General features: G+C 35.3%; 1 protein-coding gene across 5 annotated transcripts in view; it reads left to right on the top strand.

The window, feature by feature from the left end:
• The window catches only part of LOC108675487 (RNA-binding protein 24-B), a 71,411-nt gene extending 55,422 nt beyond the window's left edge, over positions 1-15,989 (top strand). For 3 of the 5 annotated variants that reach the window (XM_018163511.2, XM_018163513.1, XM_018163510.1), the window contains 3 exons: positions 7,676-7,791; positions 9,557-9,709; positions 10,599-15,989. In XM_018163511.2, coding sequence (XP_018019000.1) covers positions 7,676-7,791; positions 9,557-9,709; positions 10,599-10,783 — 454 coding nt within the window. In that variant the 3' untranslated portion in view covers positions 10,784-15,989. Of the gene's footprint in view, positions 1-7,675; positions 7,792-9,556; positions 9,710-10,587 lie in introns of all 5 variants that reach the window. The other 2 variants (XM_018163512.1, XM_047880273.1) reach the window with 2 other exon arrangements.
• Positions 15,990-17,610: the final 1,621 nt, after the last annotated feature.

Here is a 17,610-nt window from a genome sequence, read left to right as displayed (position 1 = left end):
CCTGAGTAAAAGCTATAGGTGTCCTAAAAAAGAGTTTTATCGCAAAAATTGTTTGTTAAAAAAGTCTGTTTTAGTCACAAAATGTTATATTATTCATGATTTGAATTGCAGGTAAATGAATCCCGAGAATTCAAATGCAGTTAAGAATCACTATCACTGTTTGCCAGCTATCGATTAGCCTTGATATTCAGACCGAAATATGCATGGTGAGTAATTTTCTGAACAATGGCGAAAATACAGAGGTTTATTTGTAATTTATTGCCTAAACTACCATCTTAAATCTTAATAATATTATCAAATGCGTTAGTATATCTCGCCTTTTACTCGACATTATAAATCCTGATAAAAACTTTCCGTACTCCATAAAATATCCTGAATGCTCAGGAAAGACTCCTTTTCTACCAAGTTTGGTCCTCTGACATAAGGTTAACCCCGAGGATTATCAGTAATCGTCCGGTAGGTGATTATACCTCAACTAATCCTTGCCTAATAAGTTAAGCCAGCCTCGTTAGTGGAGTTTTTACGACCTCCATATGTCATATGGAGGGCCTACATATGGCTTGAACATTCATCCATATTCATTTATAAGTCTGGTACGAATACCACTAGACGATCAAGCGACAAATCTGATTATTGGTTGAAAGTTTGGAGTTGAAAGTTTGGTGTGATTGTAGAGTTTGTAACGTACAATCCCGCCCGGCCAATTTACCGGCTGCTTGCTTGGCTGATGTATTGGCAAGGCCAATCACACGCTTAGTATTGGCACAGACAATCACACGCTCAGTATTGGCACGGTAAATCACACGCTCAGTATTGGCACAGACAATCACACGCTCAGTATTGGCACGGCCAATCACACGCTCAGTATTGGCACGGCCAATCACACGCTCAGTATTGGCACAGCCAATCACACGCTCAGTTTCTACGAAGAAAGAACATCAATTAACTATAATTAAACTAAAAATTGATGGCCAGGACAGAATAGCATTTGACGGTCACTAAACATTCGTCATTGATAGCAGGAATAAGTGAATAGCCAAAAGAAAGATTAACATGAAGATCTTGCCAAATATATGAGGAATATTGAAGCTGTCTACAATCACCTTGAAATTCAATAATGGTTCAATGGATATAGATTTGGCTAAAAATTCAATGGATCTAGAATATACGAAGAACAAACACTAAAGTGAACAAGTTATGTTTAATAACTAAAAATATACGACGAAAACAGTTCAATATCCACTGTTAAAATTTATCGTTCTTTAATAATCCCCTACTTTTTGTATTGTGATGCCATATTAATAAAGCTTCATCAATTATTTTTACTACTCAGTTTTAATGTGTTTTCAAGTCCAAATACGTATAAATTTTTCACAACATAATTTATTTTTCCATGGCATGAGAGAAATTTTTTTATATTCATATAACGCAAGTGTTTGAAACCATCAATAACTTTTCATTACTGCCCAAGTGTTTGGTCGCTAATAAGGCATCAATTATGTTAGCTGGGATCGAAAAAACACACACTACACGCTATTCTTTCTCTGAATATTTCAACGTGTCTGTATATTTTCATTTCTAACTATACGTTTCGGCTTGTGCACACGTTTCTTATTACATTGTTTACACGTGTGTTTTAAATACACGAATATTTAAAATTTATCACTGCGAAATTTAATTAAATTTCACAGTGAATTTTAATTAGTGAATTATTAGTGAATTTTAATCGCATAATTTTAATGAATTTAATGAAATTAATAATAAATGACATTTTTTTACATGCTTTAATCCGCGTAACTAATCTCACGGGATCCAGACTTCCTTCCGAGGCAGGGGGGGAGGGAGGGGAAGTTCCGGTTACACAGGGGGGGGGGGCGTGTCGCCGCCCCGTATCACGGATACGGCTTATGCCGGTTGCCTACATAACCGGTCCCGAGACCGGTGCAGCTACCGGGCCCGCATGAGCTGAACGAAAGTGCTGGAGGATGCGTTACGAATTTCCTACACGTCAATTCTCCTCCTAAAAAGCGGAATATTCGTAAAAATTTTGCGGATCCTTAAATTAAATTTAAAAATTGGTCGGATTTGCAGTAAAATTGATCGAAACGAGATTCAAGTGTTGGTCAAATTATGAAAGCCTGTTTACATCTAACGGGCTTTCAGTAATTTAAATGTGTCGTTTTTTCAAACCGCGGTATTTTCAAGTCAAAAATCATACCGAAGATTCTTTTGAAATGATTGTATTTTTTATTCAATAGAGAATAGTTGATGAATAAATCTCAATAAAAAAAAATATATGAGTTCAGTAAAGTTCCAAGAGGTTTTTAAATAGATACAAATAATACCAATCGTCTCTTAAAAGCTCCTCAAATAATGCATGCATTTTCAAATCACTTATAATATAACGGCCACACCACAGTTATTTCATAACTTTATTTCCTACGGACCATTTGAACAGCTGTTTTCACAAGAAGTTTATTGCAGTCGATATTTACAATTTTATTCACATGTTATATACATTTTAGCAGCTGTTGGTCTGTCCCTATGAGAGATACGGGCTGTTGTTAAAAAACTGGTATAGAGGCTCCGCTGAAAGTCACATGGTGCATTTTTACATGGGCTTCATTCAAACAAAGACACGTTTAAAATATTCAGGGGGTGATTTCACACAAATACATGCTGAGGATATTAATTTATCTGTATTGAAACAAAGACACATAAGTGTCCTAACTGAGCTGCAGTAAAACAAAGACACATAAGTGTCCCAACTAAGCTACAATAAAACAAAGACACGCAAGTGTCCTAACTGAGCTGCTTTGAAACAAAGACACATAAGTGTATAACTAAGCTGCAATGAAACAAAGACACATAAGTGTATAACTGAGCTGCAATGAAACAAAGACACATAAGTTTCCTAACTGAGCTACAATAAAACAAAGACACATAAGGATCCCAACTGAGCTGCAATAAAACAAAGACACATAAGGATCCCAACTGAGCAGCAATAAAACAAAGACACATAAGGATCCCAACTGAACTGCAATAAAACAAAGACACAAGGATCCTAACTGAGCTGCAATAAAACAAAGACACATAAGTGTATAACTGAGTTGCAATATAACAAAGACACATAAAGGCCCTAACTGAGTTGCAATAAAACAAAGACACATAAAGGCCCCAACTGAGCTGCAATAAAACAAAGACACATAAGGACCCTTAATGAGCTGCAATAAAATAAAGACACATAAGTGTATAACTGAGTTGCAATATAACAAAGACACATAAAGGCCCCAACTGAGCTGCAATAAAACAAAGACACACAAGGATCCCGACTGAGCTACAATAAAAGAAAGACGCAAATAAGGATCCTAACTGAGATGTAATAGAACAAAGACACATTGGGATACTTACATGGTGGCATTCACTCCCATGTGGTGTACGAAGTTAGTTCCATGGACATTATTTTCTGATAGACAAAAAATAGGCATATAGAAAATGCTTTCTAAACTACATTCACGCATACACATGAATATTATTGTCAGCGATATATTCACAAAATGACATGATGAACGATTTCTGAGATCCATTTACACAAATGTATGATAATGGCTTTCTGAGATGCAGTCATATCAAGACACACAAAAAATACATGCTGATATACATTCACACAAGGTAAAGTTAAATAATATACGTTTAAAAATTACTTTTTAAAGACAACACTTCTAAAGAATCCAGTGTCTCCAATCTTACAGATGTACAATGAATTTCTCATATAATTTTCGAATATTAAAAAAATTAATTTTTCAATTTTTTCAATTTATAAATTATTTCAATATATAAAATTTTTTCTTAATTATTTATTCTGTTAATTGATTCATGCATTGCCTCTGACTTAACACAAGTTTGCAAAATTTCAGATCAATTAGACAGGTAAAAGTGTGTCAAATATCAGTTATAAGATTTGTAGCTAACAAAATTATTTTTTTTTTAATTTTTTAATATTGAAAAAAAACGAATTTTAAATTTTAAAATCATTTATTTGGACATTTGATTCATGCATTGTCTCCAACTTTACGCAAGTGTGCAAAATTTCAGATAGATAGGAGAAGTAGAAGTGAGTTAAATTTCAATTATAAGATTTGTAGCAGACAGACAGACAGACAGACAGACAGACAAACAAGAAGTGAAGTTAAAGAGAAGTGTTGTAAAATGCTCTATTTTCAACATTTGTTTCGATGGAAAGAATTACGTTTGCATCACACCATTCATGCACCACGCAACATACATTTTCCTATGCTATCATTCTTTTCATGTCATCATAACACTTTGTGTTAATGTTACACAAAGTGTTATGATGACATGGAAATAATGAGTATAAGTTTATAAATAGCAATAATCACAAGTTTTTTACACTACACATCCTCCATCTTTGATTGTCGTATTCGTACAAACAAGCAGGTATGCTACCGACACATTATACTGTACAATATTATTATTACATGGATACTTTTTATTGTATTAACCATTCTGTTTTTCATACACTTTGGAATGCATTCATAATAGTTAATTGCTACTTCCCATTCGGTATTCTTTGCCAAGTATCAGCGTTGTACACTGTCCCCAAATATTCACTTTATACGTATTAAGATCACTTGATTGCTTAAATTGCAAATTTACCAAGAATTTAAAAGCGAAGAAAATAGCCAAAAACTTCACTATTTCTTGTAAGCGACAACGTTTTGCAGCCCAGCTCCATCGTCAGTTCAAAACCTTGGACAAATGTACAAAAGATTAGTAACCTAAAATTCACATTCAAACACATTATACACTGTATATTGTCCTCTGTATACACTACAGCTTATTGACTTGTTATTCTCTCCAAATTTTGCAGCCTATACACTGTGACTTTCCCTAGTTCAGATCTAATAGTATACCGACCCACCTAGTATAGTGCAAGTCAGACAGTATTAATTTTGACTTGTATAATGTAAATCTGGCCTGTTTATTTACACTCATAACAATGTGTGCTATATATTTTTTACATTCACAGAAAAAACAGTTGCAAGTAACATTTCAAATCGTGATATGACAAGATTTAGGGTAAATTCATCCAATTTTTTCCTCTAATTTCTAAGAATTCACCCTAAATTTAGAAGTAATTTAATTAAGTTCCATTGTATATCAACTCGGGTTTACGTTTAGTTCGTAAGTACTTGCCTTAAATAGAAAGAAATTCGGTAAAATTTAAATGTCTATTCATCCATTCTTTCTTCTTCCTCTCTTTTGTAACAAAATATTTCAACTTTAACAAGAATTCCATCAGGTATACAGGCTGCTTTCAAACAGTTTTCTAGTCGCTTATAATTTTTACAAAAATTTACGATCAGTTTTCAATTTTTACGAAATTGCATGCGCGGTTCACGCAGCAGGGCTGTATAGGTACGCGGGGTGTTTGGTGGTGTGTGATTTTGCACGTGTTTTGTGTTCTTGTGTGGTGTGATGTGTGTTCTGTGTTGTGCGTGGTGCTCTCGTGTGTTGCTAGTTTCTTTGTGTTGCACGAAAAACATTCAAAAGATGTGACATATTTTGTTTTGGTTCGATCGAATAAAATTTGGTTCGATAGAGAAACAAATTTATTTGATCCCAAATCAAATCGTAGCATCTACAGAGGAGTCAACCGTTCGCCTTCTGAAGTAATGCAGCTATGATCCTTCCAAGTGGATTATATGATATAAAATATAATTTATTCAAGCCTGCTTTTTTACAAAAAAAATGAAAATTACATATTTATTTCATGTCATAAAAATGAGAATAACGTAACAATTAATACTTTAATGCAGTATTTTGACTCTCCGTCTTTTGAACGTTTTTCGCACCAATTGCTTTAACGGTTTCTGTACACACAAGCTTCCTTTTGCTCTCTTTGCTGCACTCTCTACTGCTCTCTTTATTTTGCTCTTTTCTTACTGCGTGTTTTTGTTCTCTTTTTAATAATAAAATTAAGAACTGACACGAAAATTGGCTATGTATTTGTTATGGCTTCAATCACTGTTCCGGCTCCCAATTTACATTAATTTATATTATGAAATTTAGGTTAATACTTGTAAACTTGTCTCATCGTAAGTTAGGCCCCCAAATCTAATGTAAATATTCAATTTTCCCCAGATCCCACATTAAAGCAACTGGCGTTCTTCGATTTCATTTATGGTATCAAATATTCAATGTTATTTCAATCGCATTGACTAATACTTAATCGACTGTTTTTTCCCTTTTTTTGCATGTTAGTTCTACCTTTCCTTTTTCTTGACGTTAATTCGGAATTTTTAAAGACCAGGCACACCAAGAAAACTTTGCATGTTCAACAATATTGAATTCAGTTACAGGTTTTCATAAATATAAGGTTGATAGCTAAATGATTTTCAGTCGGCAAATATCATGAAAAATTTGCTCCATTTCACTTTAGGAGCTTGCAGCTCTTTGCATTGTTAATATACAGGACTAAATCTACAGGGTGATTCACGAAAACTTACCGATTTTAAAGCGCAATTAAAAAGAACTAATTAAGATATCATTACAATACAAATTTTATTGAACTAGACCTACCCGGAGTGTTAGTATCACTTGGTTTTAGAGATGACATCAGACAAATGACGGTCCCCATTTCAATGTATTGAATTAGTTGATTTTTGAAGTTCCGTTGAACTCGCTGAAGCATACTGACGGGTATGTCGGAGATGACTAGGCGTGTGTTGTTCTTCAAATGAGGTAGGATCCTTGGACACTCATTGTAAACAATTGATTTAAGATAACCCCATAACAAAATCCCACGGAGTCTAATCATAGGATCGGACCAGCCAAAAAAAGGCCACCCCTCAAGAAGATTACACGCTCTGCATAATGTTGTCTCAGACGGAGACATCTCTGCAAATCGGCCATTTGAAAAGTACGCCTCGACAGCAAACGCACGCTGCTCACTTGTCCAATGCATAGTGGCAACTGCCTAGGCGGACACAAAATTACATAACCTTGCCTTTGACATGAAATACTCCTTGCCCTGTTACTACAACATGTAGCTGCTTGTCGCTAAACACAAAACAGAAAGTTTCCGTGAATCACCTCGTATTAAGTTCATGAACAAATAAACAATTTCTAAACAGCGAAGTTAGAGCTGAACTTTGCCTCTAACGTACAGATTATTATATTGTATTATTTTCTTTCGAATATATGTTTTGCAAAGAGTGATATTAAGAGACTCACGAGTAGTTATGATCAAACACAAAAGTTTCATCCATCGATCAACAATTTGTGCTTGAACATGCCAACTTTTCTGAAATATTTTCTGTAAAATAAAGAAACACCAAGCCTGTTTCAAATACTTGGAAGACTTCAAATCGAAACAATGTTGTTATAAAGTATTATAAATAATCGAGCTATCTGCCGGAATTTTCACAAAAAAATTATAAATTGGTTCCAATTTAGAAATAAAAATTTGAGAGAGGTAATGCCTAAACTGTTATTAAACATATGCTGAATGGAAGATGATGAGTTTTCCTTGGTTCTGAAGCAAAGAATCTTATGATCGGGGTTAAAAATAAGTAATTTAATCCTCTTTAAATTTTTATTAGCATATAAATAACAGGTGAGTGAGTTTGTTGAATTTATCTACCCCCATCAGGACGAGTGCCACTGCAGGAGCCATGCTGTACTCCTCGCCGTACAGCGCCGTCCTGCCCGCCGCCGCCATGACAGTCCCAACCGCTGCTTCTGCGGGCCAAACTGTCATTCCTGGAGGTATTTATACTTCTCCATTACGAATTGGTGTTAGGTTATACTTTTATACTCCTACATTACGTTTTGGGCGTTATGTTACCTTTTCTACTCCTCCATTAGCTTTTATGGAGTGGGTTATCCTTTTTCTACTCCTCTATTAGCTTTTAGGGAGTGGGGTACCCTTTTTCTACTCATCTATTACGTATTGGGTGTTGGGATATACTTTTTATAATCCTCCATTAGCTTTTAGGGAGTGGGTTATCCTTTTTCTACTCCTCTATTAGCTTTTAGGGAGAGGGTTATCATTTTTCTACTCCTCTATTTCCTTTCGAGTGTTAGGTTATTCTCTTTCTACTCCTCCATTACCTCTTAGGTGGTGAGTTATCCTTTTTCTACTGCTCCATAACTTTGTGGGTGAAGGTAATTCCATTCTAAACCTCCATTGTCCTCTGAGTGGTGGTAATTCCATTACTTGATAATACTACTCCATTACCTTTTGGATTGTAGGTAATTCCTCCTGGATCTAATAACCATTAGAATCCCACGTAAGTCATGTAGCTTTTATCGACTGATACATCTGAGGCCGTTACTGTTATTCGTACAGTAGTCTTGATAACTTATGTTACCCTCAGTAGACCAAACGCTGACTCTCCTGTTTTTTTTTCCAATAAGTTAATGACATCCTTAAAGTTATGGAGGATTTTACTACTTTTTGCTCTATTACACCATGAATAAAAAATTTCAAGCAACATAAATGCGTTTCATAAATGAGTTTTTATTGAAATTTTAATATTTCTTCAATCGCTGAAATTCAACGCGTTTTCATGTTCGTATTTTGATTCAAGTGTTTTAGTTTCAGTTTTTGGGTCTTTGATTTTAAATAGCGAAAATGTATCGAACGAACATTATTTAGCTACCAATTTAATTAAAAAAATTAAAGTTAATTTTTCTGATTAATTGGGCGTCTCGATCATATATAACCTTTAAATGTATTGTGTTTCATTCTAAAGATGATAATCCACCTGACCTATCGAGAAAGAAAGTTTTTAACATAAATTTTTATAAAAAATCTGACAGCTAGACTCGCTGTTTAGAACTTAGAAGTGGTGCTGTCTTTCTAGCAACCTTTTTTGACCATTTTTCCCGTTTTTTCACTGAATCCCCATAGTTATAAGAAAACAGGTTAATAAAACGTACGCTATTGACGATCTCCATCGTTTCTCTGAAGACCGACCGCTTGTACACTTCGCTTAAAAGTTAATATCTATATTTTAATGAAGAACAGGAGAATATTAACGAAATTAGTGATCTTCCCAGTCTATGACAGTTAAAATAAAGTTTACAATGTTGAAAATTCACACTAGTGATACTGGGATCAAAATCTTCATATTTTCAGAAGTATCAAATAACGAAATAACTTGGCTTTCAGATGTTGGGGCAGGTCTTATCATGTTGAGAGTTCAAAACATTGATTAATGAAGGATTTATAGGATGCGGCACATATAGATTTTAGTACAAGTATTGAAATGTTGACAATTTAAAGCATTGATTAGTAAAGGATTTGCATGATACGCTGCCTGTAGTTTTGGTGCAAGTATTAAAATATTGACAATTCAAAACAATGATTAGTAAAGGACTTGCAGGTTAAGGCGGCTCTACTTTTGGTCCAAGTATTGGGATGTTGACAATTCAAAACATTGATTAATTAAGTATTTGCTGGTTAAGGCGCCTGTAGTTTTGGTGCAAGTATTGGAATGTTGACACTTCAAAACATTGATTAATAAAGGATTTGCAGGATACGGCGCTCCTACAGCGTACGACTATGCAGGACTCACGGTGCAGAGCTCGGCCGTATCGCCTGCGTCGCAGCTACCACCGCAGTACTTCTACCAGCAGATGGTTGATCCAAGCCAGTACATGACCATGACCAGCCTGCAAGGTACCAGTATAAGACCACGACGAGTTAAAAATTTGAGAAGAAAGTAATCAGAGTACAGTAGTCTCGTCCAGTACATGACCATGACGAGCGTGCAAGGTACCAGTATAAGACCATGACGAGTTATATATATGAGATAAAAGTAATCAAAGTACAGTAGTTGCGTTTATGGTTGATCCAAGCCAGTATATGACCATTACGAGCCTGCAAGGTACCAGTATAAGACCATGACGAGTTATATCTTTGAGAAGAAAGTAATCAGAGTACAGTAGTCTCGTTCAGTATATGACCATGACGAACGTGCAAGGTACCAGTATAAGACCATGACGAGTTATATATTTGAGATGAAAGTAATCAGAGTACAGTAGTTGTGTTAATGGTTGATCCAAGCCAGTACATGACCATGACGAGCCTGCAAGGTACCAGTATATGACCATGACGAGTTATATATATGAGAAGAAAGTAATCCGATGAAAGTAATTGACCATGACGATTTTCATATTTGAGATGAGAGTAATCAGATCCTAGCAGTTACGATCATCAGTATCCCATTCTTAAATCCTGTGAGATTTTCTTTTTCTTTGAAAGTTTAACATCATCTTTATTCAATAAATTAATTACGTGCATGATTTTGTATCTATAATATGTTTCACATATTATTATTCTATACATTACTGTCGTTCGTGTTTCTCTGTATATAATAGGTTACATACATTATTATGTTATGAAAGTCTCCGTCTATAATAGGTTACATACATTTTTATGCTATGCTAGTCTCTGTCAAAAATATATTTCACACATCATTATACTATGCATTATAGCCGTGAGCTATATTCTCTGCCTATAATAGTTTACCGACACATTTCTTCGTCATAATATAGATTATTACTAGCCGCAGGTAGCCCCCTGACCGGCGGCGGTGCTACGGCAGTCATGCCAGGGATGTACCAGAGTCTCGGACCTACGTCTGCTGTCTCTGTCAGCGCTGCTGTCACGTCTGCCACTGCCGCTCTGCCAGCACCCGCTCCGTCTGCCCTGCCAGCAGCGACTTACCCTGCCATACAGGACCAGCGCTAATATGCCAGCAATCCGCTCTGTCATTGACAGGATTGCGAAAGCTACCTGCATATGAGGCTATGGAAATTTTTGACTACGATTTGCCTAGCGACAACTCTGGAAATATAATTCAGATATTTTAAATTTTTGGTAACATCTTTTCGTCTCGGTTATGAAAATTGTTGTTTCTTAATGGTTTTCATCAGTTGGGAATATTTTTAGGTTTCATATTCAGCGCGGAAATAATTTAGTCCCATTGTGAAGTAAATCTTTTGTCATCTGACTTGCTTTAGATCCTTTAGCAAGACGACTAAAATTAGGTGTCAATCATCATTTATTTGGAAGATTCCACGCTAAATTTTGAAATTATGTGGCTGGTTCACAGAATTTAATGAATATTTTATCGTGACTGACGCATCACGAGATTTTTATCTTAAGTGTACTCATGTCGACGTATGACGCTCTCTTTCACCACTCGCGCTACGTTCCTCCAGAAAAATAACGTGGAAATAACGTTAAATCAACGTTATTTTAACGTCGGAGGAGCTAGTGTCGGCTTGCCGATGACAATTAGTTTATAAATGCTCCTGAGTGCGTTTAATTATTCCGTTATTCTGCTCAAATGAAGCGAAATACTCTTGGCATTTCGCTGTTTTTTAATACATGAAGTCGTTTGTTTGAATTTAACGTGGAAATGTTTTTTACTATCCATCATGATAAAATGGCTCTTGTATTGAGCTTTGAATCTCTAAACTTTTATAGCTCTCGTAAACTCTGGTAAACTGAAGTTCCATATATTAATCTGCATTTTTTCAATATATTTTTATTAAAATTTTACCGACATGGTACTATTTAAGCTACTACCTTATCCTCTTTAATTGCATGGCGACAAACATTAGTTTATTTTTCAAAAACAAAAAATTTTCCGTTTATGTGTCTTTTGTCTTCAATAGATTAATATAGATGTTATCTAGAAATTGATATTCAAATTACAGTTTTGGAGTATTATTAATATCTTCACTTGAAAATTTTCCTGAAATTTGATTGGTTAACACTTGCAGTGGTCGGTCCAGCAGCGGATGCAAAAATCGCAACTTTTAAGCCAAGCGACATGTTGATGAATACTTTTACAGGTACTGAGGAACGGTTTCTACTGATATTTTCAGTAAGATTGCGTCCATTATTCAAACTGAATTTCCTTAGAAGGAAGTGTAGAATGACAATACAACTTTAATAAATAAGAGCCTCTTACACTTTGAAATGTTAAATCATTTATAGTACCAGCGTGAATGTACGTCGTATGTGGTGTAGATCTTTATTGATGCCATTCAGGGCCAACAATTGTTGTGATTAGATACTATTCAGTCATTCATCTGAACTGAATTTTTTCCTTGATCGTTTATATTGTTGTCAGCTATTGAAGGTCTTGTGTGACGATAGCTGCGTTAAGAAATTCTGGGGCATTAGACATAACAATGTCGACTGGCGTAACAATGTTGCAAGTCATTATAATTTAAGGGTATTAAACATCGCATAGCAGAACATTGAGTATCCACCGAGAACTCGCCTCTAATTTCAACTAGAATATGATGCTTGATGTTTAGTGAATCTTTTTCTGTGTCAGGAATGACTGATTTTATACACCAGGGGTACGAATCCCCGAAAGCTTAAATGTCTTTATTATTGTGGTCTTTGAGCGCCTTTGTTTGAGAAGAGAACCTGGTCTTTTTTGCAGCTGATGTTTGAATCATGTATATATTGTAACTTGTAGTTACTTCCTCTTATCATTATGGAGACAATGTTAAGTTTTTGTATATCTAGGCAGGACTTGATCAGGTCAGTTATCTTTACAGAGCTGCGATTGCCTGACTTCACATTTGGAGACCAGAGAAGCACCTCGCTGCTGAAATCACAGCTTCTGTAGCATTAAATATTCTAACTTACCTTTAAAGTTACCTTTAGGTTTAAGTAATTTTTGTGCAGCCTGAACATAAAACATTTTGCTAAACACTTACAAGACACTCGGTATAATTTTTTACTAGTCTATTGATTAATTCTTATTCCATTCTTGCATAAATTCAAATTCGAACATTATATGTTTCATCATTCATCTAGGAAGCGTCAGAGACGACATCAGTTACTGTTATACTCACTAAATTTCCTAGGAGTTTGCTGAATTAAAGTAAAAATGGGGTAAAATTACAGCATATTAGGCGCTTTACTTTTCACGGTCCACTAACTAACGCGTACGAAAATTATTTTCCCCTTGATCTACATAAGCGACTCAGTTCAAGGCTGACTTGCACTATTTATCCAATCCTATTTTGTAATATTCTTATATTCATTTTAGTGATAATTGTAGTAATAAAATGTAGCTTAGTTATTCTTGTAGTAAAATGAAGCATAGTTATAGCGTAGAAGATAAAGTAATGGTTAGATTTTAAGTCAGTTAAGTTTCACGCAGTCCTTCTAGACTTTAGTGACATGTTTAAAAATCTGTTAGCACATTTACTCTCTACCACAATGATCGTTATCTTTGATATGTTGCCGTATTAATCAGCTGTCCGAATACTGCTTAGCCTGATATACTCAACTTACTGTATTTCTCATGTGCATACATGCTAAGAAATTTATTCTCATTTGTTGCATATACAGTAATTACCTTATAATGCACTCATTGCAATGATTTAAACCTTTTCCATTTAGGAGATGTATTCTTCGATTTGAGCATTATACTCTTGAGAAAAAAAAGGGTTCGAATTCGCTTTTTCATTCAATTGCATGCGCTGTTTTACGAAATTTCATGATTGTATTGCAATTTTCAAACAGCCATTTCTCATCTCGCCATTTCAACAAGTTTGGCGAGAAATCGAATAAAAACGCTGTACCCAATTTTTCACATCAACTTCATAATCAACAATTAAGCATAATTGAAGTTGCGACATGGCTGGGACTAACAATTTCTGTGCCATCTTCAGTAAGCTGTTCTTAATTGTCAGACGCGTTCAATTATATTTCGAAGATTCGGCACGCATGGTGCCTTATTATCGTGCCTGCTTTCAATTATAATTCTAATGAAAGAATGACTATACTGAGATTTTCTAGTACCCTTTGGCTCTCGAACCCATACATTTTTTTTCGGAAATTTTCAAAACTCTGCACAAAATTGTCCCGGTTTTACGGGTGAAAACCTTCAGTCTTTTGAGAAACGTTACGACGAGTGATTATTCTGACCAAGATTGTTGCTCTTTGATGTTGTAAAATTTTTAATTGTCACTCCTGCTTCGATATTCGTTTTAAAAACTTAATAGTTCGGTCAAAATTATTTGATTTGCTCTTTTTTTTGATCTTCTTTCTTGTTTTCACTTGGCGAACTTCCTTTAGAATATAAGTGGTGCAAGTCTAGTCAGGTTTTCGAGCTCACAAGCAATTCAAGAGGTGAGCGGTGCGCTTAAAAGGTCTATTGAGAACTGATAGTTTTTTATCCCCTTCAGCCTATAACATGTCAAAATTTGTTATAAATGGGCATTATTTTTAATGTTAACTTTGAATATTTTGATGCTTGGATCACTTAAGTTACTCGAAAGATTATTCACTGCAGTTACCGTTTCAAGTGCAACTGGATCATTATCTTTAATCACTGATGATTTGTTGGTAAAGTAGACCTGTGAGACTAAAACGAAAGTTCATAAGACTTGAAAAGATTTTCATGAGACTTTCTATATGAAGAATAGAAAGTTCATAAGACTTGGAAATATATTCATGAAACTATATTTAATGTTATAGGAACGTAGCTCAAGGACCAGCCTGGTGGATGTTCACACCGTGCCTTATTAGCAATAAGCATGTCAGTCGATCTACGTAATAACGTCGTTCTGATTATTCACTTTTTTTAATCCCCACGTCGCACTTTATGTACTTATATAATAATATTAATTATATTATATGATAACGCACATTTCTTTTACTGTTCTTTACATGTTTCTTAATCTTTGTCATGAGATGATAATCTCATGTCCAATCTTACGATCCTAGAGTCCTTCCATGTTGAGATTGTTTTGAAGAGTTTCAAATGCTTTAAACAGTTTCAGAACATCATGATGCTACCAATAATCCCTCCGACTGCCTTAATCTGCCTTATAACCTGCTGAAACGTACATATTCATGATTAATTTATAAGTCACAGTTTATTTTTTCTGATACGGCTGCACCATCAGCTGTTTTGTCTAGGCAGGGTAGTGAGTTGTGGGTTCGATCCTAGCGACCTGCTACAGTTCTGGTCAAAATCGGCGAAGTGGCCGGTGTCTTAAGCACACCAAAACTGGATTAGTGAGTTGCGTGTCCGAGACCGCAACAAGCTGTGAATATTCTGCCATGTTAAGAATCGGCAACTGGTCCAGTTGCCTTATGAACGCTGGCTCCGCTATATATGCTATACTTTACGTTTTGGACATTAATTTCTATATGGTGATATTCTTTTAAAAGCGAGCTCCTCTGTATTAGAGCTTCTGTTGTAGTTATCTCTGAGATTTGCTCAAACCCAAGATGTGCTGCAGCTTCTGAAGAACATCGTAAATGCTGCAGTGATAACAAATGCTTAAGGAATAACAAATGCTTATTAGCGAAGCGTTTGTTTGTGGGCAGCGACATGACGGCTGCTTATATGAAGGAGTTTTTCACACCAAAAAAATTAACTTATTTGATTCGTTCGTTGTCACTGTAAAATTGTATTTTTATGGGAAATTATGGCTGTTTGTAATGGAGATTAGCCGAACAATTTGTATTTGAGTCATTTGTTCAAGACGGTCAATGAAGATTGTAATAAATGCAAGAGTGTACTCTTGAATCTGTCGAGATTGGTTTATTCAGATGATAAATAGTGCTGTCTCCCTTAATTGTATGTGATTGTCGCAATTATGCGTAGGAAGGAATATTAACTTTCCCATTAATAACTCCACTATAAGTTAGCTCTAATGACTGCCCAGTTTTGCAGAGAAGCGTTCAATCGAGGTTATTTACTTCATTGAGGTATTGACATAAAAAATACATGCAGATCCGAGCATTTGTTTGTGAAACAGAGTTGTTGATTGACAGCCGATGAATGGACAGATGAATTAGTTATCGGAATACCCGATTGTTATCAATTTTGTTGGATGAATAAATTCAGTCGCTGATGCATGAAAGCAATGTTGATATTTAACTTTAGTAATAAATCATTAATACCTCATCATTGTTTCACTCAATATCCTAAACCTAATAGAAATTAATTATATAGTAGAATAAAATGGTCGAAGATTCGCGCTTGCCTTCAAAAGGCCCATATGTCAGTCCAAGGCGACTGAATATTATCGTGTGCGATAGCGAATCAAACTTTTTAAAAGCTGATGATGTATTTTTTCCGAACTACTTTCGAATGATTTCTTAACTTTTTAATCCCTTAATTTCTTAAAAATTAATTTAGAGCTCTAGAGAACTCCTGTTTGTGGTTCAGGTCCGCTTCAGTTGCAAAATGCAATCGTGATTGAAATAGCAACTAATTTTTCAGGTACCTGAAGCTATTTGCATGTAGGTTTTATTTATTACACAATTTAGTGTGAGACAATATATTAGGTGTTTAGTTTAGACACGTTTTTCCGTATAAAATGGACGTAAAGATTTTTTGGCATGAAAAGTTCCGATTGTTTGGTTTGGAATAGATTTGTTACATATTTTATATAAGGAAAAATATTAGGTGTTTAGTTTAGACTCGTTTTTCCGGATAAAATGGACGTAAAGATTTTTTGGCATTAAAAGTTCCGATTGTTATGTTTGGAGTCATTGCTGAACGTTTATTCTCAAAACTGTTCTCACGAACAATATTAGTAACGCGTGAGCATGAAACATTATTCAAATTGAATGTTTAATATCGGTCACTGTTAATTTTTTCATAGGCAAAAACCTTTTACGCGACCATATACAAAGAAGTTTTATGAAACTATAGAAAGAAAACATGTATAGTGCGTTCGAAGCCCAGCAGAAGTAAAAAGCGAATGTGCCTGAAAATGAAACACTGCGGATAATGATGTAGCCAGTCTTTTATAATATTGGATGATGTTATTGGCGTTCAGTTCCAACGGTTAATTACCTTCCATTTTACGTGTATTGCAGGCCGCATTAGTGGCCGTATTATTAATGGCCGTATTGTGGCAGCGCAGCCGTGCTGCTATCAAATCGTTCAGCTGCAGACTCGTTATCTATCGTAAATTATTTGTAAGTGCCTTAACTTTTAAATATGAATACCTCATCAATCAACCGCATAGACTAATATTGGGATCTCATTAGACACATTATGTCATCCGTGATGGCCTCCTCACTGCCTATAAATTCCATGGTAATTCTGAACAAAACAAAGGCGCACCTAACGTCAACCAAGGACTAGCCACACTTTTTCAAGCTCTTGGTCAGTCAACTAAAAGAAAAAAAATTAAGCTCCTTGACAACTCAACGCGCTAGGCAAAATAATCTTTACGAACCTGTGACCAGCAGCAACAGTTTCCACTAACCATCACCAGCTTCATCACGTGGAAAGATATCAATGTCTAGATCCGAATATTTTCCAAATGGTAAGAAGTATACTATAACAAACCAGATAACTTCCTCATTAATTTCAAGGAGTACGTTACTTGAAGTAGAAATGACATTAGAAAACATTGGATGTTGAGTGCCCCTCAAAACTTATGTTGTCCAATTTGCTATTCTGAGTTTGATCACCGCGCTGCTACTTCTACATTGAAGGCCTTTGTGAGTATTTCCTTACCTATATCCACGCAGTATATGGGCCACCACGACCATGGACAACCAAGCACCAC

This window comes from Hyalella azteca, unplaced genomic scaffold, assembly GCF_000764305.2.
Source record: "Hyalella azteca isolate HAZT.00-mixed unplaced genomic scaffold, Hazt_2.0.2 contig5114, whole genome shotgun sequence".
Taxonomy (NCBI): Eukaryota; Metazoa; Arthropoda; class Malacostraca; order Amphipoda; family Hyalellidae; genus Hyalella; species Hyalella azteca.
Note: the sequence above shows the minus strand (reverse complement) of the source record. Positions and strands in the feature narration are given on the sequence as shown.